Below are 18,063 nucleotides of genomic sequence, written 5' to 3' on the forward strand. Positions count from 1 at the left end.
AGTCAGCTGTTAGGCAGTTCTATATGGGAGGCTGTGAAGACAGAACCTGAGCGGGTGAAACTGAAGAATCTCCACTGTCAGAAGCCACTGCCAAAGAACAGCTGGTGAAGATACAGCAGGCTGGATAAGGCTTAGCGGGTGCTGTGGTGATTTGTGAATTGTGGAGATTAGCAGTGGCACTGTAATTACTGGTACTTATGAGACGTGTGTATAAGTGGTCAATAAATCCATTCACCAATCCAAACACTATCTATAGTCAAATACACTATGTGATAATATTAACCTTTAAGAGCCTAGCGACACCGTATGGAGACCTTTAAAGTGTAGCCGAGTGGCTGTGTGACACCGTATGGGTACGCGCAGTCCACGCGTGTGCACAGTGTTTTAAAATCTAATTTTAAGACAGAAATTCTAGTTCTACTTATATTATTTTTGGGCACCCGCTATATAAGTAGACAGTCTTCCCCCCTGCGTCATCTAACTGAATGCAAAGTCCAACATCGCAATTCATGCACTATGTCCAGATGTAACTCCATTTCCCACATGAAGAGCACACATGACACCTCAGTCTCGTATTAGAGGAAGTAGGCCAGTGATGTCGCGTGGCCTCCTCTAATCGTAACGCTTATAAAACATCACAATTTCAACTATCCACCATGGCCTCATTTCGCATGGAAGAAGCCAAAATTAGGAGGCCGCTGATAAATGACACAGATTCAGAATGCGGTACAGACAACTCTGAAAGTGGCGAAGAAGCAAGGGGGCATTGTGGGGATATTCCAAGAACAGTACCTCTGTGTGGCTAGTCCGAGATATAAACAGGTAGTTCCTGAAGGACAAAGCATGACAAGACTTCGCCCACACTCGTACATAGAGAAGGGTTCTGACGTGACTGGAGAATGTGCAATAAAAACATAAACTTCCTCTGCTTTTGCCAGATAAGACATAATAAGACAGTGTGTCAGCAGCATGCATTTATACTGCAGAAACGTTTTGTGCAGAAACTGTATGCATATTTGTGGACAGAGGCTCAAAATTGGGAATTTTTTTTTTTTGGAATCAGTGTAACAATTTTTACAGATTTTAAAATCTGTAAATTACAATATCTGATTCTATATTCTTTCTAGATAAAAGCAGTGTTTATTTCATTCATTTATCATAAAAATTGTAGAAATCACAGCATTTTCAGTAACATGCTTACAATTTTTAATGCTCTACAATGGCGGACATTTAAATTAACTCCAGCCTGCTGCCATTATGGGAATTTAAATGGCACATCTCTTAAAGGTTAATCATAAAAATACATGTGTGTGTACATGCAAATGCTCAGTTATATTCTATAGTGACATGTGATATCCTATAATTTAATGATAAAGCCTATGTGTTGAAAGATTGTTGCAGGATTTCAGGCTTTTACAGAGGTCGTTATGTACAGTTCTATCTTCTGGGATACAATACCATGTATCCACTGAAAGTCAACTGATGTTTCAGAGAAACATGTTGCCTTTATCTTCAGAGTTGATGGAGAAGCCAAGCCAAGGAGCAAAGCAAAGCAGGCTCTGCTTGCTACCTGCTTCATGTTGGTTTCTTGTCTTATTTTTCAACCCTGAAAATGGAAGTGACATGTTCCTCCAAAACGTTAGTTTTGTTTCAATGGAATACATGGAGTTATACTCCAGAATACAGAAATCTTCATTACTGTAGTCTGTTTAGGATATGTATGGAAAGGGATCCAAAACAGGGGATCCCTGACAGGCAAGTGATATTAACTTCATAATCATAGGACACCCCACACATGAATTCTTATGTCAGAACTGATTCTTAGCAACACTCACTGTCATATAACTGTGCTCCGACACACTTCCCTGGCCTGTTACATACATATCCCGATATAGTGCAGGCATGCAGGCACAAACAATACCTTACAAAGTTCCTCAACGTTGTGTCCATCCACAACTATTGCATTACACCCAAACGCATCCAATCGTTTCCAGTAAACATCCATGTTATGCTGCAGGGATGTGGGTTCTGATTGACCCAAGCGATTTACATCCAAGATAACACACAAGTTATCCAACTTATAATAGCTAGCAAAATGCAGTGCTTCCCAAATGGATCCTTCTGCACTCTCTCCATCTCCAATCAAACAATATACCCTGAAAAAAATTTTAAAATCTCTCACATCTTATGCAATTATTTTCACATTCATTCTTGGTCGTTATGATCCAGAAAATGTGAAAAGTAATAAACAAACCATTCAAACATCCATATGTATCTTCATAAATTATCCATTTTACATCCCAAAGTCATTAAAATGGGAGATTTGTAAACTCCTTTGTGAATTTCAAAAGTTCCATGTATTTTATGGAGTGGAATTTCTAAGCTAGTGCACGGAATAAATATTCTGCATGTAAAAGGTTAAGTTCTCCCTGTACTTAATTAATTAAGCACCACACCATGAAGATGAATGGGGGAGTGTAGGTAGAGCTTCACCATTCTTGACCTCAGCAAGAGCTAACCTGCGGTTAGCCTCACATTCCAGCCACTTTACCCACAGGGAAATAGCCATGGTACCCACCCAGTGAGCAGAAGGCTGGACAAGCTCCATAGTCAGTCTTACCCTTGCCAGGTATCAAACCTCGACCATCCAACCCATAGCCTGTCACTATACCAACTGCCTTGTGAAAATATAATTAAATTTTCATGAATAGTCTTACAGCTATAAGCAACATGTCACACCTGAGACTGCTCCATTGGTAATGAAATTTCACTGTGATACACATTGATAAAATACATAACAAAAAAACTTTCCCATAAAGTAACATGGAATGTAGACCCACAGCTGGGCAATGACTGTGAGATAAACAAATATATAATAGCTGTTATTTACCTAAAGGGCAGAAGAATGTTGTATTATGGCTTGATCTTCCCCTTTTTATCATATGGAATTGTCGTATGGGGAAACAGTGCTAAGGCACTTACTAAAAGAATTTTTATTCTTCAAAAAAGAGCCGTACGGTACACTGCTGGGCTAAAACCCTTAGAATCTTGTAGAGACAGTTTTATACAACTAAAGATTTTAACATTATATTCAATGTACATATTTCAAACCATTTTATATGCAACTAATAAGTGTAACTGTACGGTAAATAAACAAGTACACACTCACAATACTAGAAACAAAAATGACTACCATAAATGGGTGCATAACTTAGAACTTTATAACAGCAAACCTTCCGTTGCTGGCTGTATCTTTTATAATAAATTACCCAATAGTATTAAACAGCTTGACAATAAAAACCAGTTTATAAGGGAACTTAAGAATTTGCTCATAAATAGATGCTACTACTCAATTGATGACTATATGAATGATAAATTCTGTAATGCTGGATAGTTATATATGCTGCATGTGATATTGCATTACATATTTTGTGAATTTGTTGGTTTATAATTTGTTGTAATTTTGTTGGTTTTACAACTCGTTTCATGAGATATGTCCTATTTTAATGTAGTCTGATCTGTGATATGGGTAAATATGAATTGATTAATGTATAGATAATTCTGAATTGTTGGAATTGTTGCGTGTTTGATGTGAATACTCATTGCATATTTGCGAGTTTATTGGTTTTGATCTTATTGTATCTTGCTGATTTTATAATTTATTTGAGTGAATGAATGTTTGGATAAATTTTGTTATGCTGCATATTGATATATGCTAGATATGATAGTCATTACATATTTTGTGATTTTATTTGTTATGAATTCTCGCACCTTGCTAATTTTATAATTTATTACTTGTGTCATGTTCTACACCTGTGTGGTCCGATCTATGGATAGTGAATGTTGAATGTATGAATGTATGGATGGACTGTGATATATTAGATTGTGATACATGCTAGATGTAAGTAGTCATTACATATCTTGAGTGTTTACTGGTTTTGAATCTACTGTATTTTGTTAATTTTATAATTTATATTATGTGACATGTCCTATATCAATGTAATCTGATCTACAGGATGAATAAACATGAATGAATGAATGAATGAAATTAAGTAAGAGCTTCACAAATAAGCATATTTCCCTGGCAACAATTCGATATAGCTACAAAGAAACAGCATTTTCCGTGAGGTCCATGCCAAGATGTTATAAGCAGGACAGTTAGCGAAGTGAAGTCAGTTGCCTGTGTGGAGATATCAAATATCTTCAACATAGCCCTGCGAGTCATGGGTAAAGAAAAGGGAACCCACGTGCCTGGAGGTATAACTGGGCCACACTATTCCTGAGGGATATAAATATAAGACCGGGGCCCTCAAGGTTGGGGGAGTCTAGGATCTGACTGAGACAGTCAGGACTGAGTCCGGCAGGACTCAGACCAAAGAATGAGTGCTAGGCCTCTATATTAGCAAATACATGTGTATTACAAAAACATATCAATACATGGTAAATAATACTCTTTATGATTGAAGAAACATATATATGGGTGGTTGGATTTCTGAAGAGAACTTTGAGGTCGGAAACACTTCAAACCTTCAGTTAATAATCATGGTTTACTTTTATCACTATCATAATACAAGTGACACTAAATAAAACATGTTAAAAGAAGAGCAAACAAAGTTGGTAGTACGCATTCATACAATTTACTGACAGTATTAATATAAAGCTTAACAATATACTCTGGGTGAACTTACATTACACTAAATGGGCTTGCCAACAAGTCTGAGCAAACTTAATACCAGTAGAGATGCATATTACACCAGTATGATATGGGGTGGAATTTATAGGAGCTACAAATTTGATGATTAAAACGATTTTCTAGAAATATGAGAGTTGTGTGATGAACACATTATCTTCTGATCTCTTAGTTCAGATGAGAAGCTTTCACTTATGTCTAAGATTTCTTTCTGTAACTGAACAATCTGTACATGTAATGCTTTCTGTGAAATGAAAATCTTGCAGCTCTTTACACTTGCATGCACATGAGTCCACACAACATCACAGCCACATGCTTGCATACACAACCATACTTACACACAGTATCTTAACAAACACTGACCACATGTGTCATGGACATTTCAGATTCCAAAGATATCTGGTTATCAGTATCTTAACAAAACTTCAGTCATTCATTCTTACAGACTCTTTGGCATAGGGGCCTAGAGGACCAGAAGCACACCATGCTTTGGAGCACAAACTAACTTTGCAAGTTCCACATGCAAACTCATCACAGATGGACACTTTCAAAGGAAAGGTGTCAGAACTTATTCCAGAGCATTCTTTTTTGTTTCTTCAGGACATCATTTATATGACACACTCTTCTGAATCATACCTTCCCCTCAAATCACCTGAACTTTGGACAAAAGCTTCTAAATACTGTGATGCTACCATAAGCCACAGCAATCCTTTCTGGTATACACAAGCAAGGATGCAGTCACCCGTGATCACTAAGAACAGCTATTGTTCTCAATGTGGTTCAGCCTCTATCAAAAGAACAAAGACTCTGTACAGATGGGCTTTGTTAGACTACTCAAACTGAACTAAAATAATCCTAATTAGGTAAAGGATGCCAGTCACAGTAGCCGAGCGGTCTAAGGCATGTACTGTCTTTGCTCGCTCAGACGCTGGGATCGTGGGTTTGAATCCTACACAAGGCATGGAAGTCAAAGTCAAAGTCAAAGTCATATTGCGACTGATGATAAGTCAGTCAGTAAGTCTTGGTGTCAAGCCCCATATGACCAGATATTAATTATTACTGTTTGACTGATCTTATTTTTGTGGGACGCACTCTTTGACGAGAAGACAGGTCTGTCTTTTGCATATGCTGGTGGCCCTTGCCAGCCCAGTCTTTTTCGGGTCCGAGTCCCTTGGGACTCGTGACCATATTTCACTCTCAGATTTGAGACTTCCCTTTTCGTTGCCTCCTACGACTCGCAGGGTCACGGTGGAGGTATTTGACCCTGCCTCCACATGGGGGGGGGGCATGGATGTTTGGTGTGGGTATGCATTTATTCTGTTTGTGTTGTCCTGTGTTTAGGTAGAGGCCTTGTGACAAGCTGATCACCCATCCAAGGAGATGGATGGAGATGAGATTTTGTCTTTCAGATATTCCCTCCTTTTATTCCTGAAATGCCTGCTGGTTTCCCTGTCTTATTTTGTTCAGATTATCCCCATTTATTTCACTTGGTTCCTGTAACCACTGTAATTTGGCTTGTTTCCTTTGGCCTATTAATTCTGAGCATCCTTCATTGAGCCATGGATTATAGTTCCTAGATCTTTAATTTGTATGACAAGTAATAAATTTTATGTCACTCAAGCGCAAGGTCCAAAACTAAAATATTATGTCCAATTCTGAAAATAGAATAAACTACCAGGGAAATTGGGGGGCCCTGTGACATACTGTTAGAAAGTTAGACTTTAGGTGGAACAAATTCAGGGACAGTAGAAAAGTGTTGATAGAACTGAATATTCTTAAATATTCTAATTGAGAGTATTCAGAATTGCAGGCAACAGGCACAACAAACAATTACAATGACAAAACATACATACATGGTTCTCACAGACAGTTAAGTCCACTTGCAACGGTTTGGAGGGCCAGTTCAAATTAATTCCAGATATTCTTAGCAACTCTGTTTAGCCTCAGGTAACACAGCCCATCATCATTTTCTGACCAATGCAGCATCTACATTTTTGATATAAAAAAAATATATGGGAAATGCCATGTTTTGCAGTTGGCTAGTAGTTAGAATGTCCAGTTAACCCTCTTTTCTTGATGCTGCTTCCCTCATTCCACCATCCTACCACCCCTGCTGAGCTTCATAGTAAACCCTGAAAGGGTATATGACTAAGGGAAAGTTAACACATTTCAACTTCCGGCAAAAACAGACACTTAAACAGCAAAACACCAGCCTGGCTGATCTGCCTCCTCATGAGATACCAACAACCTCATTCATATCTGTACTCATATTCTATAGGCTTCTACAAAAACATGCATTACTGAAGAAAGAACATTTATTTGTATGGTTGGTCACATCATAGGAAAAACAAGATTTATTTGTAGGGACAGTTACATAAGTTGCTGGAAATATATCCAACCTACATCAAAACATGTTTGTTTTTGAGTGCTGCTCAACATATCTCGGCAGATGGAGCTGATTTCATCTCAAATTCATTGCCTTATACGTTCCAGACCTGTTAGTTTCACAAATTAAATGTGCAATTTCAAATATCCCTAGAAAATGATCCATGGGACTTAAGTCTGGGGATCTTGGTACCCACTTCAGAGTTACTCTTCAATCGATTCACCCGCTGGTAAAGTTCTCATTAAACCAATGATAGATAGATAGTGCACAGTGCATAAACAACTGAGCTCATAAATTTGCTGCAATAACTTATCTCCTAAACTGGTCAGTCAAGTACCATTCTGTATTTAAAGTATCACTGAAAAAGAATGGTCTAAACATGCAATCATTCTACACACAAAACCATCAGTCAGCCAACCCCTTGTTCCTGACTTCATGCATACTGGTAGTGATGATTCTGCTTGCTGTCTTCTATTTTCATCAGAAAACAGAACACTCCTTTAATGAGTCTGGTTCTCCTTCCATCTTTTTCCAGAAACCATGAATACATTTTGACACTATTTCCTTACAATACCTGACTTTGTGGACATGTTGTACACCATTCAAATTTTATTTCATTTCCAAAAAAAATGAAAGCTTGATAAATAAAACGACTGATACTAGCCCCTCCCCCCACAATGCATTCCATGTTCTCAGTTCTAAGCACTCTGCTTTTGTACATAACTCACTCGATTTATGGTGGGAGGATGCCCCACTCTTAACTTAATAAGGGGGTTCACCGCCCCCCGCCCCCAATCTTTGCACTTAGACTTTATGACTTAAATCTTACCTGTATGAAGCTTTGTCAAAGTACTTGCCAACGTAAGCCATTCCACAAGCAACAGACAGACCCTGTCCCAAAGAGCCAGTTCCAACATCAACAAAATTTAGTCTTGGTGTTGGATGACCTTCAAGGTCACTGTCGATTTTTCGCAGATTTTGTAGATCTGATACTGGAAAGAGACCAGCCTCAGCCCATGCTGTGAAACAATCCAGTCTTATATTAACACAGTAATATTGCCACAATTACAATATTTGAATAAGTGAAATGTTTCCTTTTTAATACATTTATTCTAGGAAGTGAAGACACATACCAATTTCTAATCACATATATGAATCTATATGTAATAATACAAATGCCGTCATGAATGCAACAATTTATTTGGTTGTAGTTCTTTGTCTTTCATTCCTCTACACTATATGTTTCGGCCATAACTGGCCATCATCAGGTGTATTTTTCACTACGTAACTGTCACACTGCACACAATCCAAAATTTAAAACACCAGCCTGTCAGTTTTGTTTTAAATCTCACCAACATACGCTCGTCAATTTGATTTTAGAATTCCAGTTTAAAATTTAAAATTTTTTAGAATTTAAAATTCAAAATTAAAGTTTTAAATCACAGGGATACTCGCTCTGTGGCTACATGTGCTTCAGCGGTTTTTCTCGTTTTCAGCACCGTTCACAGCACTCCACCAAAAGGACAGAATTCAAGTTTTCCCTGTTTCAAAATTAGTCTTAACAGAGATAAGGTGTCACAGTTTGGACTGAATACAAATGGATCAAGGCAGGCCCAATAGCAGGATCTTGTGAACAAGAGTTTAATCTATGACTTTCATAAAAATGAAGGTGTATTGGAAAGTTTCTGGACCAGGTCAAAAATGAAATGCAGGCTTAACTTACTTAATTTTGGCTGTTATCTCCTTCAAAACAGTCTCCTTGGGAACATATAGAGAGATCCATCATTCTTTCTATGCTTCAAAAGCAACATGGAAGTCATTTTCCTTAATGTTATCAAGTACTACCTTCAATTCCTTTTGGAAGTCAGACACTGTTTCAAAATGTTGTCCCTTCAGTTTCATTTTCAATTTGGGAAACAAAGCGAAATCACAGGGGGCTAAGTCTGGCAAGTAGGTACGATGGGGAATGATAACAAAGTCACTGCTCGTCACAAACTCTGTGGTTTTCAGAGACGTGTGGGCAGGTGCTTTGTCGTGATGAAGGTGACAGCTGTGGTTGCACCAAAGTTCCTGTCTCTTTCATTGTATATTTTCTCTCAGTCATCTCAAAACGTCACAGTAAAAGTCAGAGTTGACCATACTGTCAGGAAGAACAAATTCAAGGTGAGCAGTTCCCTTCATGTTGAAAAAAACAATGAGTGTGCTCTTTCTTGAACTCGGGACCTGCCATGTCTCTTTTGCTCTTGGTGATTGTGGGCTCTTCCAATGTGACGATTGTTGCTTTGTTTCTGGATCATAACCGTATATACAACTTCCATCAACTGTTATGATCCTAGAAATAAAAGTTGGGTTCTTGTTAGCCTTCTCTCATAGCTCAAAACGCATCTTTATGCACCACTGCTTTTGATCATTTGTCATGAGTTGGGGAACAACTTCGTAGCAATGTGGCACATATTCAGATTTTCTGCTAATATCTCCTGGTAAACTCCATAACTGATTCCAAAGGTGTCTGCGAGTTCAAGGGTTGTTCGGCGATGGTCTTTGTGGAAGTTCTTGAATTTTTTCAACATTTTCTGTATTTTGGTGGTGCTTGGTCACCCTTACGGTCCTCATCTTCAACCAACACTCAACTGGCCTTGAAATGTGAATGCCATTCAAAAACCACTGTCTGGCTTAGAGAATGTTCTCCGAAAGCCGCATGAAGCATTTCAAGTGTTTCACTAGCTGATTCACCCACATTCACACAAAACTTGATGCAGACACATTGCTCAATTCTACCATCCATTGCAGACAAAATGAAACATGAAGGTCAAAAAGCACTCATGTAAAAACATGTGTTCACAGCATGGTGTCAAGTGGCAGACTGATGCAATAGGCTTGTGGAAGTGTGACCTTGGCCTTCCCTCTCATCTTCTTACACCAAGACATTTACAATAACAACAGTCCAGGAACCTTCCGATGAGCACCAATCAGTTTCTGAATAAAAATTATACATCAAGAATTGAGGGAATTCCTCAAATCACGGATGATCATGGCACCAGAACCATATTCTGTGCATCAACTTTTCAATGAAAATTCATTCTCATAAGCATTATTAACTCAACTTTCTTTATAGTACTGAGTGAAAAAATGCTTCCACTCTCCAATTTCACCAGTCATGGGCTTCAACATGTATTTATAGCAGAAGTCTGGAAAAAATTAGATCTAAAAATTCCATGCTTAGACATTTTTATACACAGAGAGAAAGGTTGGATGTGAGTGTGTAAACCTGCAGGTCAGATAACTACTGGGAATACAAAGTTCAACTAGCTAATCAGGTTGCCAAACCTGAACAGAGACAGTTCCTTTCCATCTGGAATATTCTGGGAACTGTCCAGCAGGCTTTAGTAGTGCTTGACTGCAAAAAAAATAACGGGGAAGTGGGCAAAAGAACAAAAAGAAACATCCATTGCTAGGTCACAGCAAGGTAAACATGCAATGGAGCTATTAAATGAGCATTAATTGGTACAAAGCAATCGGTAATCACCAAATGATCACAGCAACCGTTATGCACGCAACAATGGAAGAGCTACTGGAGGCAGTGTTTTCTGTGGGGTCAGCCCTGAGGCTATATACTGAGAAACAAATTGGAGTTCCGAGAAGTTGAGAACATGAAGGTGAGGAACCCCATGTGAAGGCAGGGTCAAATACCTCCACCGTGATGCTGCGAGTCGTAGGAGGCAACAAAAAGGGAAGTCTCAAATCAGAGACAGTAAAATATGGTCGCAAGTCCTAAGGGACTCAGACCCATACCTACTAAAGAGCCATCAAACAGTCCAAAACCTAGTCAGTTCCATGGATACCACTCCATCATTTTTGTACTAGGAACATGCAAAAAGCCCAACAGAAAATGTGTTCTTTGCTGGTCCAAAGAAGTGAGGAAAGAATCCTCATACTGGTGTCAAGACTGCCAGAAAGCATTGGGTACTGCACTATTTCAGGATTTACCACACTGAACCACTTTGTAAATAAGGGAGTTTTTAATTGATCAAATCTCTGTAACATGATGCATAGATAATATAATATTAGTTTACATTAGAATCATTATCAAAAATTTTCAGTACTTAAAGATTCTTAATGGTAAAACATTCAGAGTTACTGGCTGAGACTCCTCAGGCAAGTGATTAAAACAACACAAATTTCAAGAAAACAGTCACTATTTGCCATGAGAGAAAGTGTTCATTCACACATAAACAGTTGAGTCTCACCTGCATACAGAATGGGAGCAGCATGTCCTTTTGAGAGAACGAAGCGATCACTAGAAGAATCTCTAGGACGTGACAGTTTGTATCTCATCACATGGAAGAAGAGCACTGACAATGCTTCTGCCATAGAAGAACATGATGTTGGGTGTCTGGAAACAAAACAATAAATCATGAAGAACTTGTTACTTTATACATTTTTAAACACTATCTTGAAGCATCATTTCACTTCTATACTGCTACCTCTCAATGCACAATAAATATCACTGAAAATATAAACATGTTAATCAGTAACATTAATACCGCAATCTACCAAACCACAGGGCGCCACATCCCAGACCACAATCCTAATTTTAATCTCTCATCACATTAAATTACATGTTCCAACAAGATAAGAGATGAACCTGATATAATTTTATTGCAAAAAAAGAAAAGGAAACTGTCCCTACCAAAAAGACATAAATGGGACAGAGTCCAGGTATAGCTCCGTGTTTCTTGACCTTGCCCTAAGAAATGAATCCCCAGCACCCACTGGGTAAGAGGCTCTGTGTAAGGCTCCAGGGTCATAGAATTATAAATTTATATTACCTGTTGGGCGCTCTCTTTTTTAAAGACATGTCTGCCGATATTTTCATGCTCCGTTTTGGCCTCATGGTTAATGCGCTGACAGATGTGCGGATTTTTTACAAGTTTTCCGGCACACACACTGAAGTGTACCAGTTAAAATAACCATCACATATAAATAACATTATGTGTGAGGGCACACCAAGGAAACTGGCACCTGCAACATAACCGCAATTTGCAACAAAAATCGCAGATTTCAAGCAGGCACTGGTTTCCAAATTAGCAGGCGCACACTGGGGAAACTTATATTTGAGTAGCTGTTCACATCATCTCAAGTGGATATATTTGTCTGATGTAATGAATGATTGTATTTTTTATTTCATGCACTTACCTTCTGCAATGGAAGATAATAATGATAATCCTGTTATAATACGGCAGTAATTGAGACCAGTTGAGAAGAGAGGATGACAATAAGGAAAATATTGATGTTAATTAATTTGTTTCAATTAAGGTCAATTTATTCCAATCAGGAAACATCGCGTTCACACGCGATAAGACATTTTGATATGCAGTGCACAGAAGATACCTGATGATGGCAGTATGCAACTTAACCATGTAATGTGGAAGGGTGACTATATAAGAAGTTGTATACAGGGTGTATCACAACTCAACAGCAAAACTTCAGGAACAGACTCCTCATATAGAGAGAAGAAAAAAAGTTTATGACAACATGGGTCCACAAATGCATATAATTACAGAGTAGTAATTGTGTCTGCACGCCACTGAAAAGAATTGGCAGAGGAAAATTTGTTCACGAAGTAATCACAGGTGACGTCATGATAATCAGGTGTCCTCCCAGTGAAAGGCCAACCCACCGATTGAAAGCACTCATGTCGCCAATTCTTTTCAGTGGCGTGCTGACAAAATTACTACTCTGTAATTATATGCATTTCCGGACCCATGTTGTCATATACTTTTTATCTTCTCTCTACATGGGGAGTCCATTCCTGAATTGCTGTTAAGTTGTGATACACCCTGTATAAAACGGAAGTATATGTGAAATAAATAATATATTAATGCACCAGGATACTTAAATACAAAATCAGGAAAACACTGGGTGCATTCGTTTTTCTGTGACAATTTAAACTGAGGTGCTTATGTTGTTTCGAAAGATCCTGACTCCTTAGGGCGGAGGCACACCAAGGAAACTGGCAACCGAATTTTCGAGAATTGTTATCAGCCCGAGTTGAACACATGTTAATGAATGGAGCAGCGCAAATTGAGGACGCGGCAACGCAACTCTCGGAAAGACTGAGAAACTCAACTTCCAGGCAACGTCCAGTCTTCTCACAAATGCGTTGCGGCGTGGTTTCCTAGTATGAGCTGTTTTAAATGCGCTTCGGTGATTCATTTGCTTCTTAAGATGGCACGATAGGTTGACGAAGCTGTTAATTTTGTTTTTGTGCAGTTCACCGAGCAAACGTCTGTACATATAACAAACGCCACCTTGACTATGCAAGGCAAGACAAAATAGATTTGGCTTGAGAAAGAATTTCTCGTGAGACGAAGGAGTCTGTTGCATTAATATATAATTTATTTCACATATATCTCCGTCTTAAATAAAACTTCTTATATAGTCACCCTTCCACATTACATGGTTAAGCTGCATACGGCCGTCATCAGGTGTGTTCTATCTTGCTGAAATAGTTGCATTGCATGTCAAAATTTCTTACTCCGTGTGAACGCGATATTTCCTGATTATAATAAATTGACCTTAATTAAAACAAATTAACATCCCAATATTTTCCTTATGGTCGTCGTCCTCTCTTCTCACGTCATCTCAACCCATCTCAACTACCGCCATATTATGACAGGATCAGTGTTCTTTTCCATTGCATAAAAAAAAATACAGTCATGCATTACGTCTGATAAACATATTCACTTAAGATGATGTCAGCAACTACTCAAACATAAGGCCGAGGGAACACCAACGAAACTGGCAAACGCAATTTCCGAGAATTGTTATCAGCATGAGTTGAACACATATCGCAAATTGAGGAAACGCCAACGCAGTTTCCCCAGTTTGCGCTGCTCCATTCAGTGACATGTGTTCAACTCAGGCTAATATCAATTCTCGGAAATTGCGGTTGCCAGTTTCCATGGTGTGCACTTGCTAATCTGGAAACCAGTTGTCTGCTTGAAATCGGAGGCATTTCTCGGAAAATGCGGTTGCGTTGTGGTTCCCAGTTTCCTTGATGTGTCCTCGCCCTTAGGGCGAGCACCACTGAGCATTTCTGCACCAGGTCTGAGCCTTATGGGACGACTGCAAAACTGGCCCAGAATTTCTGAAAAAATGTTTCTTTTCAAGTTGGTCAGGATTTCATGACTCACCAATAACTGTGAATATCATATACCCTAATAATCATTCAAAACAATTTGGAATATAAAAAAATACGTCAATTAAAGGAATAAATATAGTTATATATAACGGTTAACAATAATAAAAGGACGTTCCTTCATCAGAGACACTATTCAGAATCTCCGAAACGCATTTATTCTCCGGGAAGCGTCCCCAGAATGTTATGTTTAAATAATGTGTTTGTAGGCCGCGCCATAGCTCAAGCGGTTAGTCTCTGGCTTCCCACCGCGGTGACCTGGGTTCGATCCCGGGTCTGGTCAAGTGGGATTTGTGGTGGACAAAGTGGCGTTGGGGCAGGTTTTCTCCGAGTACTTCGGTTTCCCCTGCCAATCTTCATTCCACCAATTGCTCCACAATCACCCTCACCTATCATCTGGGGCTGGTACAATAGGCCAGAAGTGGCCGCAGTACAAGGGACTTAGTCCCACCCAACTAGCAACAAAAAAAATGGTTGTAACAAAAAATACGATTACGCTGTAAACGTAGGGATTTACACCACCTAGGAAAGGTTCTTAATTAATGCAATATTTCTCTTAATTTAAGAATGTTCCAATCATATAAACATCGAAATAACGCAAAATCAATTAACTACATTTCAAGTATCTTCCTAGAAGACTCTAGTAACCCTCTGTTGAACAATCACAGTTATGACACACAAAAAAAAACACATTTCTGATATTAAAATTAAGGAAATGAATTCTATAAGGTTAGTAACACTGCTTGCTCCGGAAGATCAATAATCCTTGAGCATATCAAAATGTCCGTGACTCCAGCTGGCATCTGCCAGCACACCACCGACCCCATGAAATGGGTCACGGTCAATAGCAGGTCACTTTAGTGTCCGAAACCTGTTTTAAAGTTTAGAACACGTTTCGCTTTACCACACATTCATATATTTTTTGCTTAGTTCAGTTCGTTATGGCCCTTAAATTCTGTGCCAACGAAAATTTAAATAAATATATCATGCTGCTATTCCTGTTTGCCGCGCTTAATGAAGCATCAAGTATACGCGCGGGGTTGGCGATTCAAATACGACCTTAGATTTAAACTTATTTCAGTTTTATATGAGTTATAGGAACAGCTGGTATAGGCTATTTCGAACGATTTACAAAGTAAGCATCCTTATCTCCGTAAAGAGATACATGCATACTAGGTGCACGCACACACCAGGTAAACAACGCAAGTACACAAACTGGGTGATGGGTCTGCAGTCAAAGGAACATATATAAGAGAAATCAACAATCACACCAGTACCCATGAACTACATGGAATACGAACACACCAACGCCGCCATAGACTGTACTAATGGGTCACAAACGAAGACTGGAATTGACTAGTTTTATTAAATTGAATAGGGTTGACCTATTTTAAAATGAATATCTATTTAATTTGTAATTTCAATTAGGGAATACCAATTACTACCTACATACAACTGAAACATACAGTACAGTACAACAGTTAAGCACAGCAACAGACACCTGATGATGGGCATGTATGGCCGAAACATGTCGTGAATAAAAAATTAAAGTGACTACAATCTTTTGTTACATTAGTGGCAGAAATATATATTGTGTGAAATAACTGGTGCAACAGGGTGCTTAAGTAACATTTTCGTAAAGGGAGTAAGTACTACCTCAGTTCAAACTATGGAACAGGTAATGATTTTTGCAAACTGTGATATGCCGGCTTTAGCCAGAATAACCTTGAAGTCGTACACTGGTTATATCATGCAAATACTTTTCCTAATTGCTAAAAGCGGGTTTAAATATTTATTTAACAGTGTTTCTTGTAGGGAATCGTGAACATTCACAGAAACTATACAAGCATTACTCGTAACACTTCACAAAAAGATATTTCTAACTTACCCAGACTTGCTCGCATTTGTAGCGTTCACGCAGTCAATACGTAATTTATTTGCAATGTCATACAAAAGCTGTAAATCCGGAGCCTTATACTCTTCCCTCATGGTTTCTGCAAGTTTCCCACTACCACAACTAACTATCAAACCTGCCGAACCTTTTGACGCCGGTCAACTAACTGTACATTATTACTAAACAGCATTTATGCAGGTCATTCAAACGTCTGCGCATGCGCCATTGATTTCGAGTACGCAAACGTTTAGACGTATAGCATTATTCGCCTCATTTGTGCTTGCGGTTTTTCAAAACTGAAAACTGACAAGATAATACGGCCCGTGTCTTATCGCTTTTTAATATTTTTCGGTATTCGGGGCGGATAAATGAATATAAAACGTATCTTTCGGGAATTAATTATGGCTTAGTGAACTACTGACCGCCTCTGTGGTCTAGTGGTCAGAGTTCCTGGCTACAGATTCAGAGATCCCGGTTGGATTCCCGGCGCTACTAGATTTTCTGAAAAGTAGTGGGTCTGGAACGTGGTCCACTCAGCCTCGTGAGGATAACTGAAGAGCTATTTCATAGAAATAGCGGCTCCGGTCTAGAAAACCGTGGGGATCGGTTGCGCTGACCACGCAACACCCTCTCCCCGCAAAATGTTGGCACTAACTTCGCCGACAAGCGGCGGTTGCTCGGTCGGTATAGTTCGCTTTAGGACCACAGGGCACCGAGTTTGTTTCAGTGAACTGCTTAATTATCAACTGGCCCCAAATGTTAAAATACAGACAAGTGCCAATGGTTCACCATCCTTGGGGCTAGGGAATGAATGTTTTCTGTGCAATCTAGATTATGTCCTTGCGACTGACTGATCTCCATCCCAACACGTCGCGCCTATAACGACGTCACTAATCAGGGAGGTGGAGGAAAGCGTCTCATATGTTCTACTTAAATCGAGAACTCCCGAAAACAGGCGCTGTAGTTAATTAGGCGAAAATGTACGTCTCCGCAGTGACATTTTAAAGATAACGAGAGCAAACAGCCTACAACAGCAGAAGAAAAGCCCACTCAGCACTTTGTCAATTATATTTTCAATTGAGCTATGTCCCCCAAAAAATTCCAACAGCGAACTCATTACTGTTTATGAACTCCCTAATCTGTCGGAAAGCGCTGGAAATGCGTTAAGGAAACGTTCTTCGTAACAGAGAAAACACCCAATTTGCCTTAAACTGCACTTAAACTATGTAATAATTCGATTGTTTCATCAATGAAGATTCTGGTGTAACAATAAATAGAACTGGGTAAAAAAAATAATACAAACACGTTTCTGGAAAGTTCCGCACATTTTATATCGTAAGGAAAACGTTCAAGTTCAAAATTAAATTCACTGAATAAAATGTTTTGGATCTATCGTCACATCTCATTTAGGTCACTGACAACATCGTGATGTAATCAGCCCAGGTTACATTTCTGATAGTCGCCTTCATGGCATAGTGCCAAATCAACTAAGAGTTCAAATCAGAACAAAACCACTTCTTCCCATTCCTGCCATACAAGACCTCAACGTTGTTACTATGTCAAATAATGCAGAAATCACTTCGGATTCGTGATGTCAAAGAGGTCGTAATGTTTATGAGGCAACAGTATAGCCTTAGTCGCGTGTTCGTTTACACAAGTTATATAAGGATACACACATATAAGGATCACATGTCAGGGTTAAATGTCGAAAAACTATTCAGGGCTTGCCAAGGGTCATCCTGCTTCAAGTTGACTCCGGTAACTGTCAAGAGAGGGCACATCAAAGAAACGTCACGGATTTCGAGCAGGAAATTAGTTTCCAGATTAGCATGCGCACATTGAGGAAACTTTTGTTAGATCAGTTTTTCTTCCCCATCCCCCCCCCCAGGCTT

At 39.0% G+C, this 18,063-nt stretch overlaps 1 protein-coding gene across 4 annotated transcripts in view; it reads right to left on the minus strand.

The window, feature by feature from the left end:
• Nucleotides 1–18,063, minus strand: part of LOC111867063 (transketolase) — a 35,273-nt gene that overhangs the window by 12,563 nt on the left and 4,647 nt on the right. The window contains exons 1-4 of one of the 4 annotated variants that reach the window (XM_023856542.2): nt 16,166–16,347; nt 11,324–11,469; nt 7,906–8,095; nt 1,922–2,156 (exon numbers count right to left, since the gene is read on the minus strand). In XM_023856542.2, the coding sequence (XP_023712310.1) occupies nt 1,922–2,156; nt 7,906–8,095; nt 11,324–11,469; nt 16,166–16,266 (672 nt within the window). In that variant the 5' untranslated portion in view covers nt 16,267–16,347. Of the gene's footprint in view, nt 1–1,921; nt 2,157–7,905; nt 8,096–11,323; nt 11,470–11,905; nt 12,067–12,272; nt 12,405–16,165; nt 16,348–18,063 lie in introns of those variants that run through there. The other 3 variants (XM_023856544.2, XM_023856543.2, XM_023856541.2) reach the window with 3 other exon arrangements.

This window comes from Cryptotermes secundus, unplaced genomic scaffold, assembly GCF_002891405.2.
Source record: "Cryptotermes secundus unplaced genomic scaffold, Csec_1.0 scaffold176, whole genome shotgun sequence".
Classification (NCBI taxonomy): Eukaryota; Metazoa; Arthropoda; class Insecta; order Blattodea; family Kalotermitidae; genus Cryptotermes; species Cryptotermes secundus.